Source organism: Fistularia commersonii, chromosome 6 (assembly GCF_037954325.1).
Source record: "Fistularia commersonii isolate RoL2024-O1a breed Wild chromosome 6, RoL_Fcom_v1.0, whole genome shotgun sequence".
Lineage (NCBI taxonomy): Eukaryota > Metazoa > Chordata > Actinopteri > Syngnathiformes > Fistulariidae > Fistularia > Fistularia commersonii.
In genome coordinates this window covers 20,705,307-20,731,755 of record NC_141289.1, presented here as the reverse complement: position 1 = coordinate 20,731,755, position 26,449 = coordinate 20,705,307, and the positions used below count along the sequence as shown (strand labels likewise).

Genomic DNA, 26,449 nt, shown 5'->3' with positions numbered 1-26,449 from the left:
CGTCTCTTTCAGGATGGTTGGCATGTCCACGGGCCGCCTCTACAAGAAGCGGCCCGTTGTCATTTTCTCCGGACAATTCCGCTCGCAAAAGCTCTCGGCTTCCCGGCACCAGCCAGACGACCACTGAACCAATCTGAAGTTAAAAAAAAAAAGACTTGGAATTCATCGCCACGGTAACCAATCCAGTGGTGGAAAAGCTTGATTTCACTTTTAAACCAAGAAAAGCAGTAGGACACTGGGAGTTAATGAAACACACACACACACACACACACACACACACACACACACACACACACACACACACACACACACACACACACACACACACACACACACACACACACACTTCTCCCCGCAGGGAGGGATTATGATGCAGCGCAAACATCTTTGTTCTGCCCTGCTGTCCTGAGGTCAAAGGTCACAACCATACTTCATATGTTTACATATATATGGAAAATATAGGGGTTTTTTCAACAACCTGTTTGACTATCTGAATAAGAATTGTTTACTTTACCCGTTCGGCCTGATTTTCGTTGATGACGTCGAGTCGGAGTGATGATGATGTCATCGGCGCCGGGTTCATGATAAAGGTAAACGCCCTCTGGCCGCTTCACGTCACATTTCTCCTTTTCTGCCCGATGACAGAGAACATATTGAGTTGTGATGTGCCGTGACGTTGTAAAACACTAACGGTGGTGATGATGCAGTTTTCCAGGACCCTGGCCGTTAAACTGTTTGATTAACATTGTTTCTACTTACCTGAGTCGAGATTCTGCGTGTCTCAGGTGGTTTGACGATGTGTGATTTTTCCTGATGTTCCTGAAAACTGTGTCTAAAGGAGCCCGAAGACATGATTTCAATCACACGCGTTTCATCCTCCAACTGCAGTTTTACTAGATAATCATGTATTGATAATTCATTTTGTGCTAAAAAAGGGTTAAAACATTTTCCAGTGAATGATTTTAAGGATGAGATGCAGACCAGCGCTCATTGCTACAATTTACATTTTGTCAATAAATGTAAATCGATCAATCATAGAACAGTCAGACCCCTGTCAATCACCCAGTTCCCTTCAATGAATTGTGATTTTTTAAATTTATATATGATAAAAATGGATCTAAATCTCAATGAATTTAATCTCATTAAATGAAAATGAAAAGGACATTTTTTACCTCAAAAGTCTGATGGAATTCTGTATTAAACAGGTCTTTGTGGGCCCCAAAAATCTGTGTGAAAAGAAAGGGAAAACATTGGTAACAGAATTGGGGGATGAATGAAGCGTTCCATGAGATTAATGTGAGTGATGGCTCATTAAAAATAAGAAAGGGAATGTTATATACTCCTTGTCAAAAAGTGGGCCTGATTTTTTTCACTTCATCCATCTTCAGGATTCGACAAGATCTGATTTTGGCAAGAATTCATCGCGACCTGGATGACTGGGAACCTCTGCAGACAAGAAATGCTCTATATAGTTCAATAGGCGTGTTTATTTATATATTGTTTGTCCTACTGTCTGGGGAATAGGGCGCGTATCCACACACAGTGAGAGAGAGAGGGCGATTATTTACCGAGTATATGCGGCTTATTATTGACAATGATGTGTTTTCATATTCTTAAATGGCCTGTGGCCCCAATTTGTGTAATTGGCATTCATCCGGAGGAGGGGTGTGACGTCACGCGGGTCGACCAATCAGCGGCGGGTAGGGGCGTGGCTCTGGCGGGGACGGCAGCGCAATTAAACAGCGGGGAGCGCAATTTAAATCCAAAACATCTCGGGACGCACGCCGGGGGAAACACACACATCTCGCGTACACACACACACATACACACACACACACACACACACACATACACACACACGGAGAACCCCCCCCAGTTCCCGCTCTCTCTCTCCCTTTCTTCCTCTCTCTCTCCCCGGGTCGGCGGGGCAGAGCGGCGCGCCGGTCCGACGCAGAGACTCGGTGTCCGGCCAAGTTGAAGTGCGGCGGGACGCTCGGCGCAGCTCCGGCCGGGACGCGGGGACTGAACGGAGGAAGCGCCGGTTGCTTGGCTCTCCCCTCCCCGCCGCCGACGTCGCTTCGGATGGAATGGTCGCGTCTCGCCGGATTAGCGCTGCTCTGAAGAGGCGGTGACCTCCGCGGCTCCTCCGGGGGCCCGCCGCCCCTCCGCAGCCGCGCGTCGCGCCTCTTGCTCCGGTTCCTCCGAGCTCCAGCGGTCGGTCCTATGAGCGCGGCGTTCGGGCCGTCCTTCATGGTGATGCAGCGGCCACTCGGAAGCACCACCGCCTTCAGCATCGACTCTCTGATCGGGGGGCCCCCGCAGCCCAGCCCGGGACACTTCGTGTACACCGGCTACCCGATGTTCATGCCGTACCGGTCGGTGGTGCTCCAGCCGCCGCCGCCGCCGCCGCCGTCCCTGCAGCAGGCTCTCCCCGCCGGTCCCCACCCGCACCCGCAGCTGCCCGGCCTGCAGGGCGGCTTCTGCTCCAGCCTGGCGCAGGGGATGGCGCTCACCTCCACGCTGATGGCGTCGCTGCCCGGCGGCTTCTCGCCGTCCCAGCAGCACCAGGACGCGGCCAGGAAGTTCGGCTCGCAGGCGCTTCACGCCGTGTTCGACAAGTCCCCGGAGCGGCGGCTGGAGGAGGACGGCAAGGGCTTCCTGCCGGGGAAGGAGTCCGTCCTGCAGGCCTTCCACGACGCGGACGTCGCGCTGCAAACGTCCACAGGTAGGCGGGAACCAGCCCACGACACTTTACCTCGACAAAGGATTAGACAGAAAAACCTTGATTTAGATGGGATTTTACACCCGAGCCAAACAAATGCACGCTTTTAAAGAGCAAAATTAAAATGGGTTCTTCTGATACGGGAGGGAAACGTCCGTCAAATTCGTTATTTGACGTGAAACTTATTTCACGCGTAAAAATACGCGCCGGATTGTGGAAGAGTCACGGCACGTGGAACTTTGAGTGGGTGAACGGACTCGTCGCGTTTCACCCCACGGATGCGCACACATTGAAAACAATCGTTTAAACCGTCACGGTGAAACAAACTCCGCGCTTCCGGTCGGCCGGAATCGGACGCGGCGGTCCGTCCCTGAATTTGCGTGGAAAGAGGAAAAAAAAAAACACTGCGTGGGAAGACACACATGCGGACGCGCACGTTTACGCACACTCACACACACAGAGGACTTTACTATGATCAATTTATTACGCGTTTCCTTGTTGTTTTAAACATCCAGAGATTAAATAGAAAACAAAGAAGTCTGATTCACAAATATTTAAAAAGTGTAGTTGATTAAAAGTTTATCGACAAATGACCGTGATGGGAAGCTGCTGTCGTTAAGGTGTTGCTGCGTGTGTGTGTGTGTGTGTGTGTGTGTGTGCTTAGTGCGCGCTCTCGCCAAAGACGACGCCAAGGAGGACGAATGCGGCCGGAAGGACGAGAGCCTGTCCATGGACAGCGACCTGGACTACAGCTCGGACGACAACCTGACCTCCATGTGCCACAAGGAGGACGGCGACGGGCCGGGCGGGGGGCCGGACGACGGCCCGCACCTGCACGGCTCCGGCGGCGGAGGCCCCGGCTCCGGGGGCGGCGCGGGCGGAGGCGGCGGGAAGAACCGGCGGCGGCGGACGGCGTTCACCAGCGAGCAGCTGCTGGAGCTGGAGAAGGAGTTCCACTGCAAGAAGTACCTGTCGCTCACCGAGCGCTCCCAGATCGCGCATGCGCTCAAGCTGAGCGAGGTGCAGGTGAAGATCTGGTTCCAGAACCGGCGCGCCAAGTGGAAACGGGTCAAGGCCGGGAACGTCAACAACAAGTCCGGGGAACCGTCCCGGAACCCCAAAATCGTGGTCCCGATCCCGGTGCACGTCAGCCGCTTCGCAATAAGGAGTCAGCACCAGCAGATGGAGCAGACCAGGCCGTAGGAGAAGAAGGGGGACCGCTGCTTCCGTTTCCGGACACGTCGAGGAAGCCTTCAGTGCACTTAAACCTGGCTCTCAGCCACCCGACGGCCGCCAAACGTCCTGGATCAAATGATCACACATCCATTTTTTTAAGAAAAACAAACGGTGTAAGCATTTTTTACGGTAATTTGACACGTCAATTGTGCCATGAAACAGACCCTCGTTAGAATTAAGAAATGATGATATGAAATGGTTTTACGAGGAACACAATAATCTTATCGATTAAAAACAACAACAACACAGCAGCAGCAGCAGCAGCCGGTTCATTGTAGATTGAAAGCAGCCCGGAGCGAAAGCGACTCTCGGCGGCTGAAAAAGACGCCTGGATTCCCGGGAACCGGTCTGGAAGATAAACCGGATCCCGCCTCTCTCCCGCCGGGACACCGGAATCCGCAACGGCGACCAGGAGGAGGAGAGACTGGGTGGAGGCAGCCTGCCCTCCGTTTGTACATAGGCAGCCGGGACACACCGGGAGGACGGCGGCTCCCGTTCCGTCACGGACATTTTTATGAACCTCCATCGCGACGGTTTCCAACTCCTTTCCTCTTCATTGGATCGAAACCGCTTCCTTTTATTTTTTTTTCCTTCGTTTTGAACAACAAAAAAACAACAAAAAAACGACGCTGCTAATTTATTTATATAAAACTGTGTAAAAAAGTAACTAACATTCCCCCCAAGTATGGAGTTTAAAAAAAAAGATATACAAGTGTGAATTAAAAGCTGTCCAGATGTGAACAAGTGTTCTGGATTTATGACATTTATTCTCTCTTTTTTTCCAGCTCTAGTAGAAGCATGCGAATTGAAAGAAAAAATAATGGCCTCCAATGTTTGAAGTTTAATTACTAAATTGAAAAAAAAACATATTATTTTCAACCATCTATTAAAATAAGTCACTTCATTTAATAAACATGCGCATGTATTTTGAAGGCCTTTCAAAGGCCTCACATTTGCAAAGCTAGTGGAGGGAAGATGAAAAAGACAGGAAATACACAAATTGTCCAGACTATTTACAAATTATCAAATGAAAGAAAATAATCTGCTTTTAACTCTACATTATAATGGGAAAACTCGGGAATAATATCTATTTATTTTCCGCCTGCAGCCGGAGGTCAAAGATTAACGCGGTGACATTTAATGCGCGCTCCCGCCGCCGCCTTGGAACGATAACGCGGAGCCGCGGGAGCGAGCCTGTCAATCAAGGCGACGACCGGAGCGGTCAAGACCTAAACACGTTTGTTCGACATTTTTAATCAAGTCAAAGAAGTGAGAGGCTAAATCGAAGTGGGACACAAGACGGTAGACGGTAGAGTAAGACACAGCAGATATAAATGTAACAAGGAAATACGTTGAATTAAATAGAAAGCGTACCTTCACTCACCCGGCTGTGCTAATTATTAGCGACAGGCATGCTAATTGTCAATATCCGCTTCCCATCGGAAACAGACTGAATCTGCTTTGTGTCAGAATTTAAATTTAATAAACATTTAATAACAATAATAATTAAGGGGAGTGGGGAGGGGGGGGGGGGTTAAATCACCCGAGTTTATCCGTCAAGCGATTGACTTTCAGTAAAGTGAACCATGCTATCCGTGATCACCTGTTTGCTCCCAGTGACCGGAAGTGACATCAACGCTTGCGGCGCACAAACAGGAAACAGTTTCACGAAGTTTCCCGCCTCGAACCCACGCTTTGGTAACACGGATACAAAATAATAAACAAACACAAAAAGAGGGACTTAATAGCATATACACTGTTTTCATGGTCACCAGCACTTCGAGAAGCTTCCTTTTTGATTGTAATAATCTGTCATAAATGCTGTATAAATGCTGTCATGACATCTTGATTGATCAGTGGTTATATATATTAATTTGAATTATTTAAACAATAAGATATTTAAAATGAAGTGTAAGATACTTTTCAATTTCTGATTTTGATCAGTAGACTTTGTAAATATGTGGAGAAACAATTGGTTTAAATAAATGGAAAATATACAGGCAATTGTGTGCCATGGAAATACAGTAAAACAACTGTAGATTTGATAGATTTAAAAAAGTAGGGCCCGTTTTCAATCAAAGAAAAATCTACATCATGTTAATTCTTCAATTTCTCCCCTTTTTCTAACCATAGTTGAAAGTCTTCTTTGTCCAGATGTCATTCTCAATGTAAACATATAAACAGTGTCATTTTGCTGTCGTCTTTCCAGGAACGGAAGCGCGTGGAGTCGGTGTGGCCATGAGAAGAGGTGCATCACTGACAAAAGAAGGCTGCCGTGAAAAGGGGTCCAAACTGGGGTCATTCTTCAAATTCTGCTTTTTTTCCCCATGAATATTATCTGAATTTTGAAACTGCCTAAAAATAACAACAGGGCTTGTGAACATAAACAGCGCATATTTTGCCCTTTTGTATATAGAACCGCCATCTTTTAATTTACACTCCTTCTTATCTTCTGTGACACCACTTTAAAGGAAGGGGTAAAAACAATAAAATCAGCAAGCTTTGACATACAGTGTGAGCACAGCCTGTGTGTGTGTGTGTGTGTGTGTGTGTGTGTGTGTGTGTGTGTGTGCTGTGTGTGTGCGGGCGCGCTCCTTACCAGCGTGAATGAATATAATGAATTTTGTTGCAAATTGTAATCAAGCCGGGACGTCACGGTCGGCTGATAAACGAGCCCCGGGGGATCGGCCTCGGCCTCGCTCCTCGATGGCAGCACGAATAGCAGCAGCTCCTGCTGATTAATCCTGACGACGCGGTGCTGCTGCGGGCCGCCGGACCACCTGGTCCCGGTCTGTCCGCTGCCTCTGGACCAGAGACCGATCTGTCCTGAGTCCTGATGGGTCTATTTTGGGGACACCGCAGCGAGTTGTCTCTCGAGCGCAGGCGGAATTTACGTCTCCGATGCAAAAACACAGATCCCTGCGGCACGGTGATGCCCAAACAAACCAAATTATCAATCGCTTTTAAATTTTTGTCTCGACACAAGTGTAGCAGGTTAGAGAAACAAAGGGCCGTGAAACAGAAATCCACTCTGATCAAATTCGAATGAACCGAGCTCATTGTTTCGGTGCTCGGTGACCTCTGACCTCGAGGGCCTCCGACACTCATCCGACTGTGCCCTCACACTGTCCTATTTAATTAACAGCAATAAATTAACCTGAGTGTCTCAGTAACATGAAGGGATTAGATTTCACTTTATTTCAAATAGAAATCTGCCGCGGTGTCATTGACCTACGCCCAGCAGCGTGAAACTACTTAGGCTAAAAATGTCTACATTTTCAATAAAGGGTCATAAAAATAAGGAAAAACCCTCAGATGAGGGGATTTATGCCAGAAGGCCCTGACCTTTGAGCTTGAAATTAAAATAGTGAGAAATCCTGTAGATGGTGACATCCATGCCCCATTTTTGATTTTCTCTGGAAACTTTCTTGAGTTTCAACACTTTTCTTGCAAATGTCTTATAATCAAAGTAATTATAAGACTAGTTTGGAGCACATTTTAACCACTTTCTTTTCAATTCAGCCGTAGCCTCTGAATGAGTACTAAAGCCTTACAGATAGACTGTACCTTATATTCTCGTCTGACACACATTAAACTGTCTCAATTAGGGAATAACAAATTAACCTTAAAAATAGGACAGTAAAGACATCCCTGATTTTATTGGAAATTTAAAAACGAAAATGTATTTAAATATATACTCATATTCATGGATTCAGTCTTTCCTTTCTAATACCTCAACCACTCTTTTCATTCTTATTATTTTGCTTCATTAGCGACCATTTCTTACAGTAATCGCAAATTTGCCTTAAGGGTCACTGAAGCATGTTTAAGTTGTTTTTTTAAAAAAAAAAAAAAAAGGCTCATCAGCAGCATTAGTGAGGAAATTGATTTCAAATAAATCGAGATAAATCTGGTTTTGGTAAAACAAAATAAATCCGAAAGGCTATACCGTGAGACTGAGTGTGTAACTTGGACTTTTGTATGTAAATCTTAAAACCTTTCCCTGATCTAAATTGGCGCCTCTCTTTTGAGAAATCCTTTGTCTGATAATAACCTTGCCCAAAACATGACAAACTTAGAATCACCTGATCTACAAACGTGCAATCCTCACGATCTCGGTGTGTGTCATTTCTTTCACAGGAACTTCCCGTGTTCATTGGAGGGAAACTAAAGCGGCTCCATCTGCCGCCTCTTTTGTCATGGACGCTCTTCCTGTTAAACAGCAATGAGAGGGATTAGCAGGGGATTATCGACTTCCCCCCCGGCAAACACACATTTCACTCTAATCCAGTCAGTGATCCTACAAAACAAACGCAGCCTAATGATGCTACTTCACTGTTAAAAGAAAGTAAGTCATTTCACCAGCCGCCCCTCATTGTTACAGAAAAATTGCATCCTTAATAAAGGATATTAATGAAGTGTATTTCTAGAGCACTGTCGGCCCACTGCAGGATTACATGTGTGAAGTTGTACGTTTATATTCATTGGAAAAAAGGAGAAAATTAGGAGAATATCATTTTAAAAAATATCCAATATATTTCTGAAATGTCAAATTCTTTCTCTTTCAAATTGATTATTTTTAATCACATTTAATGGAACGTTGAATGTTCATCCTCCAGTGAATATTATTGATATGTCAAAAATGAATTAAAAGTGAATTAGAGAAAAAAAAAACATTGACAAATATATTTTGCGTAACAAATCTTGACGTTAATGCTGTTGGTGATAAAGCCGAAGACGTGTATGAAAACATAATGGATTCAGATCCGAGGGATTCATGGAAATTCATTATTTGTTCAGATCCTGCTGCCTCGTTACTTTGAGCTCCTCGCATTCCCCCTGAAAACAAAGGAGAAAACACAACTATCTTAACAAAGAAAGTAATTTGGAAAAAAAACATTAATGAAGATAAAGCGATGCCACAAAGGTATTTACCCTGCATTTAGGAGAAAAAACGGTTTGCACTCAAAGTTATTCACATTTGATTCTGTCAAATGAACTGGAAAGCCACGATGGTTATGTTAAGAAGCATTATTCTTGTCTTTATTGAAAAGAGACACATTACAGTAGAAGACTCTGTATTAGGTAGAATTTTTCAACAATGTTACTGTACAACCAACAAAACTCAATAACAATAATAATAATAATAATAATAATAATTAGAATAACAACAATAATAATGTGTCTGAATGATAAATGGACTGGGATGCCTGGAGAGGAATTTACAAAAACTTGAACGGGGAGCGGAGTCTTCGTCGCTAGAACCTCAACGCAGTAAGCGTTTATAAATAATGTGATGGTCCGATGTTTGCGGGGCCGAAGAGGGTAAAGGCTACATGAGGTAACACAAGACAAACTGCCTTTCTTCCATTTTGAGGCTATTTACAGGTGAAGAGGGTGCCGGCCGTGAGCAAGCGTTAGCTAGAAGAATTAGCGTCGTTGAGGCAGAGCTTCCAGCCGTCCTAGCATTAACATCGGCGTGCGGCCGCGCGTTGTGCTAGGCGACAGCCTTTCGTAGTGTTGTCCTGTCGGACTTAGTGAAAATGTTTTCATGGCAAAGTCGAAAAAGTCCAAAAGAAAACTGTAAGAATGTTACCTCGCTGCGTTTGTTCCATGCTAGCTCTAGTTAGCTGGCAGGTGGCGCAACACAACAGTTCTCTTTTAGGCCTCTTTCACGGCCTGCTGGCTCTATCGAATATTTCTAAGACTACTATTTTACAACTTTGCACGCATATAAAGAATGATTTTACAAATAAAGTAGTTTCCGTGCTTACGAACTGGAAGGCTGCTTCATTGCTACCAGACTTGTTGCTAGCTGCTGTTAGCCGCAATGAGAGGTGACTCAGCAAATTGTTTAGGCGACAAACATTTAAAAGCGCAACATTTGTCGTTCCAGTCAAATTAAGTTAACCCAGGTTAGGTTGAATTTTTAAGACGACGCAAACGATTAAAAAGGAATAGAAACGAGTAAAAAACAAAACCGAGAAAGAAAACAGGAACTATTAGCTGCTCCTGAAACAAATGTTTGTGACTTTACGGTGATGACAAACTGATTGCTATGATTCTTTGTTACACAATATATGCTAACCCATTGCTTCTTGTAGCCAAACGACACCACCGCAACTAATAAACTGCACTTTAAACTTTTCCTAGTTGAGTCTCCAATGGAAACACAGAACAGTTTGAACAGCATTTCACGGTAAAAAGTAGAAAGTTTCGAGCTGCCGTGCTAATTTTGTTCCCTGCGAGCTTCAGTTAGCTCCAGTGAAAGGTGACCGAGGTGACTTTCTGTAACCAGAAAGTAGCTAATGACTAGCTAAGTGTAGCTTAATCAAAATCTTCTAGTCTAACTTTGATGGCCTTAAATGTTATGAAAACATGTCTTTAGCATGTCCCATGTCTAAGCGGCTACATTGCTAGCAAGCTGAGAGAAGTGTTTGTTTCCAACAGGGTCACAATTAGCCGTAGCAAGGGTTAGCTTAAATTTGTTAGCAGACTGACTGGTAGTCTAGTTACCTGGAAAAGCTTCAATTACTGGATAAACGTGCCCTCAAAAAAATAAAAAAAAGTCCTTTGGAGGTTGAGATTAAATGTTTTGACATAGAATGGCACAATCGCTGGAGGCAGCAAACGTCAGCGGCGCAGAGAAAAGGATCCTGTTTACAAGGGGCCAATATAGTGCATTTCTGTCATAAATAGAGGGACGTCTTTGCCCCGCTGACGCTCCCTCAGGACGAGTCAGATATGTAAAAAAAAACAAAAAGAAAATTAAAAAAGGAACAATCGAGAAACACAAATTGCGGTTGACCCTGTAGGTCTGGTATCACAATGGGAAACGGGGGCGTGGCACAAAACTCAATTTGGACGCAATTGGGGGCGGAAAGGCAGTTTAGCAGAAAGGCAAAAGGGTTTTTTTTTTAGCGCTAAAACTGGATTTATGTTTCTAGTGTTTCTACAGACGAGCAGAGTGAAGGGACGATGGCAGCAGTGTGACAGGGATGCTAAAGTGGTCGACGTTGAGTATTGCTTGGATGGGGATTGGGCAGCAGGGAAGTGGACGGGGACGCGACACGGGCTGTTTTTGGTTTTCTTTTTCCTTTTTTTTTTTTTTTTAAAACAGCCAACCTGGTCAGCATTCAGTCATCAGTTTCCACATTCTGCTATGAAACGTATCGTTCAGTCAGATCTTTACAGTTTCACACACGCACATCAACTTAAATTCACCTGCAAAGACCCGTTCAAGTGCATTTAAGAAAAAAATCAACAACAAATACTTATTGGCTCCAAACCCATTTGCTGTTTGTGGTATTGTAATTACCAGAAATCAATTGACGGCTAAAAAATTCCGATCACCTGTATCAAATCCCTGTGTATGCAGAAGTACTTCCTGGCAACACAGTTCAACCACAATCTCCATCTTGACATTTGCGTGGTCAAACGTTTCTTTGTGACTCGGAATGGTCTCGAGTCAGAGATGTGCGAAGATGTTTGAGCTGGTAGTGTTGGGTCTTCAATCACGATTGGCTTCCTCGCAATTAAAACTTATTTTTGACATTTAGTGTAACTGGATATTTCTGCTGTAAGATTAACGATTCGGTCGTATTCGGTTGTATAATAAACTTAACGGTCAAATCAAAACCAACGGACAAACCTGACCGAATCGCGTCTCTGGGAATTTAAACGAAAACAAACAATTTCAGAAGATGATCCGGTGGGAACGGTGTGTTGTGACGGAACATTCTGTCCACAGAAGTACATTTTACAACCCGTTGAAACTTCCGTGTCTCTCATTTCCACAGAAAGACGAAAAAAAAAGTGACAAAGAGAAAGCTGAGATTATTTACAAGGAAGAGGTTTCAAGACCAAAGAAGAATCCAAGGAAGAAAAAAAGCCCTTCTTAGTGATTCGCTGAGCAGATCAGGAGGCCGTTGGATGGACGGGACGGAAGCCGGTAAACGGCTTCGCCGTCGGTTCACGTGCCAAGAGTTGAACGTTCGTACGGGACGTTCCTTCCATCCGCCGTCTCCGTTGAGCCTTCCCCGAACTCCACGCGCATTTCTAGAAACAAAGAATTCCCTTTTCAAGACGCGCAGCTTCGTCGCTGCTTCTTTTACTCCTCTTCCGCACACGGCGGCATGTTTTTTGTTTTTTGTTTTTTTTGGACCTGGACGTTCTCACAGCCGCTCTCAGCTCAGATGTCAAAGATGGATTACCGTCTAACAGGTACGGCTGGACGACACTCTGGAGAAACGCGTCTCGGTTTGGACTTCAGCGCGTTGCTTGTTGGGAGCCGCGATCCCCGTCGCCCAGGGAACGAAGAGGAGGATGAATTGTCCTTATAGTGTCTTTGAGAACGCCCGAAATGGGAACACTTGTAAACGATCGCAGTTCCTTTAAATTACAGACGCTGTCCAACTTTGTTTATGTTGCAGTTATTTAAATGTGGCATAATGACTTCCTACCACACCTGGCAGTTGACCGTTGTACGTTTGATAGCTGTAGCTTATGTAACGCTAGCATGTCGGCGACACGACTGTCAAAACTGTAGATGTGTTTGACCTGAGCTCATGTGTTTTTATTCCTGGGTTCTTTGACAATCAGATGGTTCACGGTGAAACTGTTTGAACTTGAAAAGTGAGAAACGGCGCGAGCGGGAGCTTTCGCGACACCCAGCTGCCTGGATGATGAATCTCTTTTTACCGCTGTCTGTCCAGTATGTTTTTACTCTTCAAACAGACGTTCGGATTTCTTCTTGATTTTCTTTGTGTTTTGGAGAAAAAAAGGTCAGCGTAAGAACAGACGGAAGTCGTCTGCTTGGCCGGTCCGATTTGGGTCCGAGCTCAACCTGACGAGTTCTTAATTGCGTCGAAATCCCGGGGATTTGAAAGCAGCGGCGGCATCCTGGAGACGATAATATCTGAAAATATCTGAAAAAGTAGCCGACGACTGAAAGGTACAGCGTGTCGCCCTCTCCTCCGAGCGGTACAGGGGGATTATCCTTTGCTTTTGTATTTTCCATACAAGATTTGTCATTTTAGGTAATCACGCGGTCAGATTGTACGAGATCATCCGTTGCACGTTGCATCTTTTCGTTGCTGTCGGAAAGACACGATTTCTAATGGATGGCCTGAACGAGCCGCGCGTGTTTTGATGTGAGCTGATTGGATCCAAACGTTGGCGTTTTTCAGAGTCGCTCAGTTTGTCGTCCAACCCTACGCTGACCTTCTCAGTGGAATCCTGAGCTGACACGCGTGACGAACATGAGGAAAAGCCGACCTCCTGCTGGGGAAAGACGACGGCGTGTTTGTGACGGCGGTCCCTGAGCCTGGAGAGAGCTTCTGTACACTGAACGACTTTATACACCCGCAGACAAGACCCCCCCTCGCGTCGACACCATTGGTCCAGCAATGAACATCCAGCCACACACACACACACACACACACACACACACACAAACGCAACCCGGGAAGAAATGCCTTAAATTAAAAATGTGAAAAAGGACATGCCGTCTACCATACGTTCACCGCTAACATCTGCTTTTTCCTCTTTAAAGTCTACACCGAGATATATATATCATTTTTATATATATATATATATATATATCGTTGTTTTTCACATTTAAAAAAAGTGGGAGAGTTCACAGAGTTAATAAAACCATACGGGTCGGGGGCGGCTGAAGAGCGGGACGATGATGGCGACGATGGCGACGATGTCATCTCAGTTCGTCTTTTCAGAGATATGTATCGGCGGGATACTTTTTGATCGGATGAAACTGGCCTTTTAGTGTTCAAACGGCGTGATGAGGTACGAGGCCCGCCGGCTCGCCAATGTTTCCCAGACTGCGTCGTTTCCAGGTGATCGCGGACCAATGTTCCCAGCATGCTTTGGGTCGGTTTTGCTTGATTTCCTCCACGGCTAAACCAGTCTGAGGGCGCCGACGTGGGCCGGGTGAGGCGGGACGGGGGTTTTAGCGTCACGACAGGTAGTGGTTCCCAAATTAGACGTCCGCCGTTGGGGGCGGTGCCACGCGGCCGCCGGGTCATATGAGCGCGGCGCTGCCCGTGCTGCTGCAGCTGTTGTTGCGGTTTGTGTTGCGCCGGGAGAGGTTCGGGGTGGCCATCAGCGGGTAGCGCTCGTCCGGGCAGCCGTACTGCGCCAGCGTGTCCACGCACTCCTGGCTGTTGGCCTGCCGAGCGTACGCCATGGCGCTGTTGCCGTGGGCGTCCCTCGCCATCAGGTCCACGCCGTACTGCGGAGACAGACAAGTCGTCTTATTATGAAAAGAACAACACCGGGGCCGCGGTTCTTTTAGCTGCTTTTAAGGACTTCAAGTTCATTTTTCCCAATCTTGAGAAGATCTTTAAACCTGTTGGCTGACAGTTCGTTCCGGAGAAACATCTCACCCAGATGAGGAGCTGAGTGATGACCACGTTGCCCTTGCGGCTGCCGAGGTGCAGCGCGTTGCGTCCGTCGCCTTCGCCGCAGGTCTCGTTGACCTGTTGCCGGTTGCCGTGGGCGAGCAGCAGCACCACGGCCCGCAGGTCCTCCTCGGCCGCCGCCCTCAGCAGCTGCTGGCCCAGCGACAGCTCCGTGCACGGCAGCGACGCCAGGAACAGCCGCTGCTCGTACTTCGCCCGGATCCAGCGCTCCCGCTCCTCCCTGTCGGGAAAACATCCCATCAACGCAAAAGACTTTGAGACAGAGGAACACGGACCTGTCCGTCGTATCCGGCGCTTCTTTCTGAATGAAAAGCAAACCGTGCTTTGTATTTTATAAATAAAAATGATATGAAAATTATTATTAACTTATATCCTGAGCCGTTTTGATTGGGGAAATTGTATATCTGAGGGTTAATCTGTGCGATCCATCCATTATGTACCGCTTTTCCTGAGTCGCCCTGGACCGCGGGTCGGTCCGACGCACCAAAGCGTTGTTTGGTTTTGTAAATTCTTGTTGCTTTAGAGAAGTTTCCTCTCAGTGGTTGAACAGACGCTGCAGAATTAGCGAGAACGTTTTTAAAAGGTTTCCTGTAAAAAATGTCTCACTTCATAAGAGAAAGATGCATGTGAGCGAATGCAAAAAGCAGTAGTTACGGTGTAATTGTGGCAAGGACTTCTTTAATAAAATAGTATTAACATGAGATTTTATTTCTATTAATTCCTTTTCCTAACATCCTGTCAAAATTAGTGATATTTTTTGAATGAAAACAGGGCCTATAGATTTTCCTCCTTGCCATTTTTGTAACGGTCGAGGAAGAACACCGTCTCCGCGGGCCAATCTTTGCATGGAAGAACTGCGAAAGGTTAAAGTGAGACACGGAGGGCGGCGGGTGAAAGGGGGTGAAGGGGAGGAAGGGGAGGAAGGGGGGAGTCGCAGGCCCGGGACCAAGACACCTTTGTCCCCCAATCCGGTGTCATTAACTATCTAATCCGCCGCGCCGATCGCTCTAATCTCGACTAATCCCTTAGAGTCAACAGACGCCCCGTCGGGCCGACCGAGGGGGGGGTATTGAGCTGTCCCCCCTCCGGCCCTTAACAAAATAACAAGCTGTCCTCGGGGGGCCGAGGAGGAACAGGAAGTGGACGGCGCCGTCATATACCGTGGACTGTTAAGAGTCAGGGAATGGTGAAAATGAAATCATTCGAAGCAAGATATGTGCGTGAAAAACACCGGATCTTCTCAGTGACTTTGGAAATGAGAGCGGCAAACGTGCCGGGAAAGAAAAACTAAAGTAAATCCAGGAACCCGCGGCCGCTGGTCCGCCGATCGGCTCGGAACCCCGATCGATCTTCGATTTGTTCCTTCGACGCCGTGCGCAGGTCCGACGACCGCCCGAGGCGTCGGCGGGAGTCCGGACACAACTCGGCGCCGCCGTGTCGCCACAGCGCCGCTGTGGATTCTGAGACACACTTAATAACAAAGATGCTAATTGCTGGACACGGGGCTGTTTGGGGAACCGATGCGTGATGGGACACTAAATGATGGGAAAGAAGTGGAAAAAAGGGCCAGTGTGGGAACCTGGAAGAATCTCATTAACTCTCTTCCTGGAGACGCGTGTGTGTGTGTGTGTGTGTGTGTGTGTGTTTAGGGGTATCGGGGGAGGGGAAGATGGGGGCTAGCATCACGGAATGTCCCGGGGGCTCTTCTTCCTGCCCTGGTCCCAGAGAGTGTGGAGGCTGGGCTCCAGACCACGGCCGACAGCCCCTGGACAAAGCCTGGAGGTGTCGCTCCGACAGTGTCTGTGTGGACGAGTGTGTGTGTGTGTGTGTGTGTGCACGTGTGTGTGTGTCTGTATCTGTGAATGTTTCTGTGTGCGCTCTCAGCGGGGCTCTGGCCTTCTGTCCTCCAGAGGAAATGTGAAGCCACTGGACCCAGGAGATGCATGCCTTCCCCCCACCGCTGGAGTTGCTTAGAGCCCGGAGCAGTGTGTGTGTGTGTGTGTGTGTGTGTATGTGTGTGTGTGTTAAGGTGAATGACAGTGTATGGCGGAGCATCTGTGTGTGCGTCGGTCACCCTGATTGTCTTGCTTGATTGACGACAATTCTCTATATTGCTGACTAGAAACACATGGCGAAATAAGGTGTTTGCTTTACTCAATCTGTATCTATGTGTTTTTTTTTTTCGTGTGTGAGTGTGTGAGTGTGTGTGTGTGTGTGTGTTATGACGTATGTGTTTTGTATGATATTGAGTGTATAATAAATGCACAATGTGTGTTTGGGTGAATGTAACGATGCATTGTAAAACCATGTGTTATAATTTTGTGTGGGTTACGACTGTACACCTTTTTATGGTATTTACATTTTACGACCGTGCGCGTTGTGTGTGTGTGTGTGTGTGTTACATTTGTGAACTGTATATTGTGCATGTTTGTGTTATGATTGTGTGTTTGTGTGTGTGTGTGTCATGGCCTCTCGTCATCCCGATCTAACGAGTCTTGAAAACATGCAGCTCTGGACACTGGAGAGGCTAATTGCACTAATTAACCACAGAGAGTGTGTGTGTGTGTGTGTGTGTGTGTGTGCGTCTGCATGTGTTAATGTGTGTTAACATGCGGAGACTTGCATGTCGTGTGTGTTAATGTGTGTGTGTGTCTTTTCACATCCCATTAGACTGAGCGCCGTTTCTCAGCACCGAGGCATGCTGGGTAGATAATTAAACATGAGGCCCGGTGAGACGTGACACACACACACACACACACACACACACACACACACACACACACACACACACACACACACACACACACACACACACAGTGTCCAGAGGGGTTCATAAGAGTCAGACATTAAAATTAAACATCAAAAATTACCGATGAAACTAACCGTCGTATCCGATGCCATAAATCTCTGCTGATAATATTTCTTTCCTATTCGTCCTTTTATTGATTTGTTAAATTCTAATTCTTTTTCTATTGACTCTGTTTGTAAATGTTTCAGCAGATTCGACTCCTGCAGTTTTGAAAAGGCGGATTAATCCTTGCGTTCTAAAGTATCAGCTGCTATTTCGGTACGTTTTCCCAGCTGACACCGGGTGTTTTCCTTTTTCCGGTGGACGTTTTACGTATTTTCGCACAAAAAACCCGCGAAGCTCCGACCCGTCGATGACGGCTTCATCGGGCCCGGCTCGCCGTTTCCCCGGGAGACGGCCGGGTGACGTGCGACTGCGTTTTCGGGGTCACGCGAGGAGCCGCGCCGGAGTCCTGCCATTTCCTGCCTGTTGTTTGAGCTCAGAACCCTGGCAGAGTGTGTGTGTGTGTGTGTGTGTGTGAGTTCCTCCTGAGCGAGCGCTTTGTGCGGATGTGTTTACAGACACACACACACGCGGCTTCCTGTCCACCTGAACCCCGGGGGGCGTTTGGCCCGGCTGACCCCCGGAGGCCCGACCCCGCTGAGTTTAAAGGGGGTCGTCCGCCCACGACCCCAAAACAGCGAGCTGAAAGGCGACACACACACCCCGACAATCAGATCCAACTAATTACCATAGTAACGCCAAACAGCGACACAAACACACAACAGCTGAAATTGCGTTTGACGCCCACTGGAATGGAAAGAGGGAATTTAAAGAAAGAAAAGAGACAGAACAGGGAAGCAAATCATTTAGGGAGTAAAAACGCACACATGCACTGTGTGGTTTTTAGGGTGTCATTTCAGTATTTTAAAATACTGCCACGCCTTCTGGTTCCTGCAGATCATTCTTCTGAATGCGCTACTTATCAATTTGTTTATTCAATCATCCATTGCGACGGTCGGGGGTTCGAAGAGACAGAAGAACATCAGCTGGAAGGAAAGGAAAGCTGGAGGAGACGGTGGAGAGATGATCTACAAGACAGGAGGCAGAGCCGGAGGTGGCAGACATGAAGATGCTGGAGCTGGAGGTCCAGATCGGTGCTCCCCAACCCGCGGGTAAACGCAGATTGTTTATATTGCGAATATAATAATAACCGTGAATCCACCGTGTGCTCAGATGCAGCAGCTTCCTGGTAACATTGCGCCAACAACATAACACGATTATATCGTCAGGGTCTCCGTTAACATCCTCACTGCTCCCGGAATAAATGATAAAAAAATACACGTGGAAAAATTGATAGAGTATAAATCCATTGTTCAAGTAGAACTCCTGGTGTTGTTTGTTCAAAGCTTTCTTTATCAAGTGGATTTCTGGTCTTTTTTAGGAACCTTTTCACACACGAGTCTTGGGTTCTTAAGAGACACGGTAAGAAAAAAACAACAATGCAGGTAAAATCCTTCTATATCTTCCCAGTGAAATAAAGAACACTGGAATACAAACATGGTGAAAGACAAGACTTGTCAAATCAAGACCGGGCGGTTGTTTTAAAACACCGTAAGAGTTGCGTCGATCTGTTCATCGAGCGGCAACAGATATCAAAAAAGAGGCGTGTTCTTCTTTGAAAAGGACCCGTTGGGTTGCTAACATTCGCAAGTCTTAAATAACAACCCTTGTTCACACTGTGGTGATGAAGCTTGACGGAAACAGTGACTATTTAACATTTGCGGAAGTGATTTTGCCGCATCTCTTCCGCTGGTCTAGAGGTGGAAGCGGTGCCACTCGGAGAAAAAAAAACGACTTGTTTTCGTGCTTCTGTTTTGTGAAGTCGTGAAGGATTGATGAGATGGAAGTTGTGCACGAGTGCGGGATCGATATCTCCACGCTGGATTCCCGCCTTTCCATCCTTCAACACGCTCATATCTTTGTCGTATCTTTATCGTCTGCCGCGTTGCAATAAACCGCAGTCGCTTGAACGTTCACCGAACAAACATCACAGAATGATAAAGTGTTTTTAATGCCGTCCTGAATGCTCTTACATTTAAATAAACCATCTATTACTTCAGCTGAAAACAGGCCGTTTTATGACGAAATCCCACCGAAACCCCCCTTCTTTTCTAATTGCAGCGGCAGATATGATGTGATAGGGAGTGACGCACATCTGACTTTTTTTTTTTTTTTTTTTTTTTTTAAACCCTGGGACTTAAAAGATGAAAACCCAAGAAGTTTATCGTGAGTCGAGCGCGTAAAAAAAAAAAAAAAAAGAGGAACCTCCATCACCGCGCTCGGAGCTACGGGCGGAGATGTATGAGCTAACGTGCTGGTGTTAAAGCCTGTCATTAATTACAGTCTGCAGGGAGAGAGGAGAGTGTGCGTGTGTGTGTGTGTGTGTGTGTGTGTGATAGAGGTAATGAGCGGTAGGAAACGGGGTTAAGAGTGACATGGTGTCAGTGGCTCCTCTTCTGGCCTAATTAGACCTCTAATTAATAGATTAATAGATAGATGTAGCGTGGATAAGAGCATCAGCTAACTGCCCCGGCTAATGTGCATTTAAGATGAATCACTGCCGCGGCATCACGTGGCAGGCTTTCTAACGAGGAGGGGGGGCCAAAATGTGCCGCTGACTGTGTTTTAAAAAAAAAAAAAAAAAAAAAAGGAAGAAGTCGTAGAAGAAGAAGAAGAAAAAGGCGTCCGTAGGAACCTGGGTGTTCTTTCATTTTACAGCGGGAGCGAAAAGACAAAAGGAAAAGGAGAAGAAATCAATTAGCCTTTCCTCGCCGGTCGTTAGCTGCCCTCGGATGGGCACAGATAATTAACGGGAGGGTGGCAGGGAGCGAGGGGTTAACGGGGGAGAACAGGGAGAGAGACCATGCAAATGAGGAGAGGGAGAATGGGTCGGGGGGGGAGGCGGAGGTAGAAACGGGCCTAAGCGATGATGGGATCCGTGGGCCGAGACGCAACGCTTCGGCGGCGCCGGAGAAAGGAGAAGGAGCCGGAGAGGAAGGAGGTCAGAGCGAGGAATATCTCCTCATCTATAATCTTTGATTGTTGCCTTCAGATGATTAACATGTCAGAGAGTCGCCGCTGCCGGATCGCGTTTTCGTCACGCCGAACCACGAGGGGAGTCGGTCGCTGGGAAAAACTTCACCCGCTCCTATTTTAAACGGCAACCGTAGAGGTGAAAATGCAAAATGCTAACAAAAAATAGGGCCTAAAAATCCCCCAAATGGCGACTGGCGTTACCGACGGATCGGCCGATTCGACGTAAAAAGGCGAGAAATGAGCGAGAAAAAAAAGTCACGGAAGGGTGAAAAGACGACGTGCCGGTGACGTTACGGCGATGTAACGCGCTCCCCACCGCCGTGCAGACGTTACACCGGACGGGAGCAGGATGTTACCGTTTCCTTGACGACGACAAGGCTACGGACGCGGCGGCTTCCGGAGGTCCGAAGGAGGTCCGAAGGAAGCCGGGGCGCCGTGAACCGATTCCATCTCCACTCATTCCAGACGCCGACCCCCTCCGACCCTCCGGCCCTCCGGCCCTCCGGCCCTCCGGCCCTCCACTCCTGGACCGCACGAGCCCTGAGTGACCGAGCCATTAGCGACCCGGAGGAAGGAGATTCACTCGCAGCCTCGCCCCCGAGTCACGAGCCTTATTTATTTCTTCATTATTAAAATGGGGGCTGGGAGGAGCGGGGGGGGGGGGGGGGGGGGGCTAATCTGATGACTCAGGCATAAAGAATGTGCATTTAGTTTGTGCTTTTAGCCCACATTAGCATTACCTCTGCGATGACAAACGGCCGGCTGATTGGCTCGTGTCAGCCGGCTTAATGTCAGCACTAAATTGGGGGGCTTGTTAGGCGAGCGGGGGGGGGGGGGGGGGGGCGGGGGGGAGGGGGGGGCGGCCAGTCATGTACAAAATCATGTCTATTAGGACTAATTTAATCAAGGCCTCCCTTTTACAGATGAATTAGAATGCAGGGGCCAATTATTTCCCGGCATTTGCTGAGCCGCTGACTGTCAGGAGGCCCGCATCATAACACACACACACACACACACACACACACACACACACACACACGCACGCACGCACGCACGCACGCACGCACACACACAGCAGGCCTGATGCTCCATGTCCTGCGTCGCACGCTGACCTCTTGGACCCAAATCTGAGGTTGTGATGTTCCTCGGCGGAGATGCAAATGTGGAGACGGATCCGGGTTGCTGAACACGTAAACGGAGAGGAAACCGAAGCGATCCGATCGGACGGGATCGATTGATCAACAGCGATGATAAGAATAGCTGGAGGATATATTTATTTTGCTGTTTTCCTTGATGGAAAAATAAATGGAATGGAAAGAATGGAAAAATTCTCCAAATTTGAAGCCAGTCGACAACAACAACAATAATACATATTTTTGTTGCACTGTGTTTTCTTTTTCTTTTAAACCGTTTCATAGCAATTATTATTTTGGGGGAAATTTAATTGGAGCAACCAAATTTTCTCACTTTGCAGCCAAATTAGAATAAGATGAGAGATGAGAAGATGAGATGAGAACAACTTTATTAATCCCGAAGGAAATTGTTGTACCAGAGTTTCAAGTAAAAAAAAACATAAGAGTAATAGATAATAGTAGAAAGGAGGAAGAATAAGAAATATAATGAAATATGAATTGTCTTAACTGTTAGCAGTAACTACAAAGATTGAGATGAATGTTATTGATCCCGGCAGGGGAAACTCTTCTAACGGCTATAGTATCAATAAATATGAGTATAAATATAAATAGAGTCAACAAGAGGACCGATGATAAAAAAATAAATCCTAAATAAATGAAAATAAAAAAATAAACGCCCCTATTTGAGTCACTTTTCCAAACTCTCCCTGATTCTGCTCTGGTTTCTCCACACCGATTGAAGAAGTGGACCGGAGAGATAAAAGTGACAGCGGGGAGACGAATCCACCAATCCACAAATCCACAAATCCACGGTTTTGACCCACAAACATCGGCGTCTCAGAATGAAAACGGCGGGTCGAGCCGTCGGAAGAGGACGTCTGGAGTCTCGGCCCATGACTGACGTGGGGTATGATCACAGAGCGGGGGGGGGGGGGGGGGGGGTTATCGGTCCCTCCCCTCTGACCCTGGGGGGCAATTATCCAGCGATGCTGCCCCGGCGTCCCCCCGCGGCCCCCCTGCGTCCCCTGGGCCCAATCTGACCGCCACACCTGCACCCGGCTCAGATTGAAAGTCTAATTTTAAATCTGTTAGCCTTTTAGAGGAGGAGGGAGGGATGGAGGGGGGCCGGCCCGATCCGCTCCCCTCTCCTCGGCTCTCGGCCGCGGGCTCCGACGCGCTGAGTTATTACCGGACCGGCATCCGTCATGCGGGGCCGCCGTTAAGTGGCGCCGCGATACGTGGCGCTCGTCGCCCCATTTCTCCGCTGTCTAATGAAGGCGTGGCGCCTCCGAGCCGCCGCCTTTTGTTCAGACACCTGCAACCCCCCGTCCCACGTCAGACTCGTTTTACACTCATTACATCCGTCCGTATTATCACTTACTAATTTTTCTTTTCTACTCTTTACCAATAATGGCTTTCCTTTCAGCCAAATTCACTCCGTTCCCTTTAGAATAATGGGAACATGATGAAGGGGAAATTGGCAAGAAGGCGCCTGAATAGCGGCGACAAATTGAATGACAGGAGCAAGAAACTGGGTACAAAAAAAAAAATGGAAATTAAAACAAAATGAATAATGAATTGAGAGTTTATTATCAATTTAACAATGAAATAAACCCCCAACCTGCTCATTCCAGGCAATCCCAGACAGAACCGCTGTCTGTGCAAACACTTTCTGGAGCTATTTATGTATTATATATTATACATTTCCATCATTTCCAGACTATAAGCCGCTACTTTCCTCACACTTTGAACTTCACGCCGCCAAAACATTTATCCTCGTCACATCGGAGCCGTGAAATGAGCGCGAAATTCCGAGGCCGTTCGATTCCGACAGCGAAGACGACGACTTTAACGGTTTTGGCGACAGATCGCCGTCAGCTGGAGGACAAAGCAGGGATAGAAAACGGACGGATCGTCTTATTTGATATTCATCTTTTTCATCAGCCGTGTTACAGCCACTATTTGGAAAATAAACATTTCCAGTATGTTTGTGTGGATGTTACCGCTATGGATTTAATTAAAAGTTTAAATATCTCATGTTATAACGTGGACACCTGCAGCTTTAAGACAAGTGCCGTTTTTATATGTACACCTGGATTCATTTTGTTATTTTTAGCCAGCGCAGCTTCTATTCAGGTGCGCTCGATAATCCGGGAATGACGGTAATATAGGGATATAGAAATATCTTGTATTTCTTTGTTTTGAGCGCACAGGCAGCGCCGTGATGACAATAGATTTACAACCGCCGCTAACTGCTAAAGCTTCTCTATCTACCTCACTTGTTCCGTAGGACACATTAGGATGACATATCAACACCTTCATTACTTTCTCAGAGTCTTTCTGCCTTTCAAATGTTTGCTGTGATGACAGAGGAGCCTCTGTTGTCGGACTCTGCTGACCTGCTGCTGCTGACCTGCTGCTGCTGACCTGCTGCTGAAGCTGCTGAAGCTGCTGAAGCTGCTGGCTGTAAACGTTCTGTCACGCTGCCAGCGATAAACTGACTGAAAGAAAAGATACTTCCCGTCCAGCGGTGAAAAGCAGCAGGACAGAACGGAGGCGCGTGTGCATATGTGTGTGTGTGTGTGTGTGTGTGTGTGTGACCCGGCTGAAGACGGGGCGCCACAGGTCAGTGTTGGCGCGCTGGGCTGGGGGGGGATTAGCGGCGCTGTCACTCGCTGCCCGCTGATGCTGCTAACAGGCCGCATCAGGCGGCGCCGGGCGCTGGTGTTGACGTGCCACTCGACACATAATTAAAACAATGAGCGGCGTGGCTCTGGAAGGGCCGGGCCCCGGGGCCCCGTGGGCACCCCTCCACGGGCGGGTCGCCCAAACTTAGCAGCCCCGGCGGCGTCGGCATCAGCTGCGGCGCCGGCCGAGGTGATGACGGCCGGCCGGCGGCCCGCGGAGGTTAGCCGAACGTTTAGAGGACGGCGGAGTCGTTTTGTTCCACACAAACAAAGTCACGACTCCCAAAAGCACCGCGAGCTGTTCTGCTCGCCGCTGTCAACAAGTAGCTCTTCCAAAGGAACGAGACGTACATCTGCAGGAAATGGACACAGTTTTCATGGGCGGACGCCAAAAAATACAAAATAAAGCCAAACGAGCACGGAATTATGAAAAACACCATCAAATTATACAAAAATATACGGCAAAAACTTGGAATTTCAAGCGAGTGGATGATGGGCGAGCGAAAATCGAATCGGTATTAATGTTAACGAACCATTCGTTGGATTTACAGTCGCCGTTCGCTCATGTATTTGAGCTTCACGTTAAGATAATGACTCCTTAAATTCACGCTTCTAGTGGAGACGATCAATACCGTGTCAAATATTCAACCGGTCACTGAAATGGGAAAAAGCCAAGGGTTGCATGTGGCTTGGATGTCGGCGATAATGTCTGACGAGTCAAGAAGCAGAGCTAACCTGCTAACTGACTGTTAAACACTCAGAAGAACGGAGTGTGTGACGATCGCTTCACCGAAACTCGCTGTAAAGACCGTCTGTGAGTAATGAAGTGATAATAATTATTCTTCAGAATCCATGTCCTTTTAGTCATTGTTGTGGAGAGACAACCTGCAATGTACCTACAATATGCGTCTCCACCATCTTGTTTTCATCCAAGAAGCCGAAAAAAATTGACTGGGATGAAAATTGATCAAACGCCCGAGCTTGTAATTAATTACCGTATTTTCTGGACTATAAGACGCTCCTTTTTCCTCGGTTTTGAGCCATGCGGCGTTTACAAAAGTGCGGCTATTCTGTGGATTTTTCTTCCACCGCTAGGGGGCGGAAGTAGAATCCAAAATAAGATAAGACGTATAAATCAATGCAAAGAAGAATAGCAGAAAGAGCAAATAGAACACGCGCGACTAATTACTAACTGGTTCTTATTTTCAAATCCTCGCCTCTTCATCATGGAAACCACAAGAAGAAGCTGGTACGATGCGAGTTTTAAGTCGATCCAGGAAGGAAACGCGAGCTTAGCGTCAATCAATCTATGGTAAGACGTTGGAGGCGGCGGCGGGAAGAGATCATGCGATGCTAAAAGTGGAAAAAAGCTTTCAGAGGACATAAAAGCAGGTGGCCTGAACTTCAAAACGTCGTGGAGGACATTTCTTTTCTGCGGCTTATAGTCTGGTGCGGCTTGTATATTTATTTTTTTGCTTTCTTTTTTAAATAGAGCGGATGCGGCTTATTTACAGGTGCGCCCTATAGTCCAGAAAATACGATACCTTAAGTTGAACGTAAGTTTACTTAAAATGAAATCAAAGCCATCGTTTAAAAACGGGAAAGAATTAATACGCATCCAGAAAACACGGATGGATATTATTTAAATTGCACGGAAATCGCTAGCAGGACGTGAACGCCTTTCTTTTTTTTTTTTTGGTTTTTCTTTCCAGGAAAATGAACAAAGACTGTTTAAAATAAACCTCACGTACCCTATTTTTGTAATTACTGAAATAATTGAGCTTAAGCTGAGTTCAACACTTGGATGAGCCGTGCCGTGACGTGGCGTGGCGTGGCGTGGCGTGGCGTGGCGTGGCGTGGCGTGTCCAGAGAGTGATGAGCGGCGACGTCCCCTGCCTGACGCTAATGAGAGCGGCAGCGGCCGGAGGAAGCCGGGGAAGATAAAGAGATGATGACAGAGTCGGCGGGTCCGGCCCTGTCACATATCTCAGCGGACGTGGGCGGCGCCGCCGAGACCGAGCGCGATCTCCGCCGACATAATTCCTCCCTCCGGCCCGGGCGGCCCGGTGACAGCGGAGGGAGGAGAGGAAAAATGTCGGTGTTTAATACTGACAGGCGTACTAATGGTCCCGCCCCCCGGCGTGCACGGAGACGGCGGGAGGCCCCCGGACCGCCGTCACCCCACCAAACCCCCCTCGCTGACTGCCGGGGCAGTAAAACACCGACTTTACTAATCACTCCTCACCTCGATTCATCGGACGCTCGTCACAGGAGGATAACGGGGGAAGCACAAGAAAAATTCATTATCTATCCATAGGCGGGCGTTTTTAATGTTAACAACGAAA

General features: G+C 47.3%; 2 protein-coding genes and 1 long non-coding RNA gene across 4 annotated transcripts in view; 2 read left to right on the top strand and 1 right to left on the bottom strand.

The window, feature by feature from the left end:
* The first annotated feature begins 1,792 nt into the window (after positions 1 to 1,792).
* Positions 1,793 to 4,062, top strand: gbx2 (gastrulation brain homeobox 2). Its single transcript, XM_086147529.1, has 2 exons — positions 1,793 to 2,725; positions 3,387 to 4,062. Exons 1-2 carry the CDS (start codon positions 2,224 to 2,226, stop codon positions 3,923 to 3,925), a joined length of 1,041 nt encoding a protein of 346 aa, XP_086003655.1. The 5' UTR covers positions 1,793 to 2,223; the 3' UTR covers positions 3,926 to 4,062.
* A 6,840-nt stretch (positions 4,063 to 10,902) lies between these two features.
* Positions 10,903 to 26,449, bottom strand: part of agap1 (ArfGAP with GTPase domain, ankyrin repeat and PH domain 1) — a 144,816-nt gene continuing 129,269 nt past the window's right edge. For both annotated transcript variants that reach the window (XM_086148622.1, XM_086148621.1), the window contains 2 exons: positions 14,362 to 14,617; positions 10,903 to 14,207 (listed from right to left, as the gene is read on the bottom strand). In XM_086148622.1, coding sequence (XP_086004748.1) covers positions 13,998 to 14,207; positions 14,362 to 14,617 — 466 coding nt within the window. In that variant the 3' untranslated portion in view covers positions 10,903 to 13,997. The remainder of the gene's footprint in view (positions 14,208 to 14,361; positions 14,618 to 26,449) is intronic.
* LOC147233633 (uncharacterized) lies at positions 18,188 to 20,658 on the top strand. Its single transcript, XR_015106231.1, has 3 exons — positions 18,188 to 18,360; positions 18,630 to 18,670; positions 20,611 to 20,658. It is a non-coding gene; the product is annotated as an uncharacterized LOC147233633 (long non-coding RNA).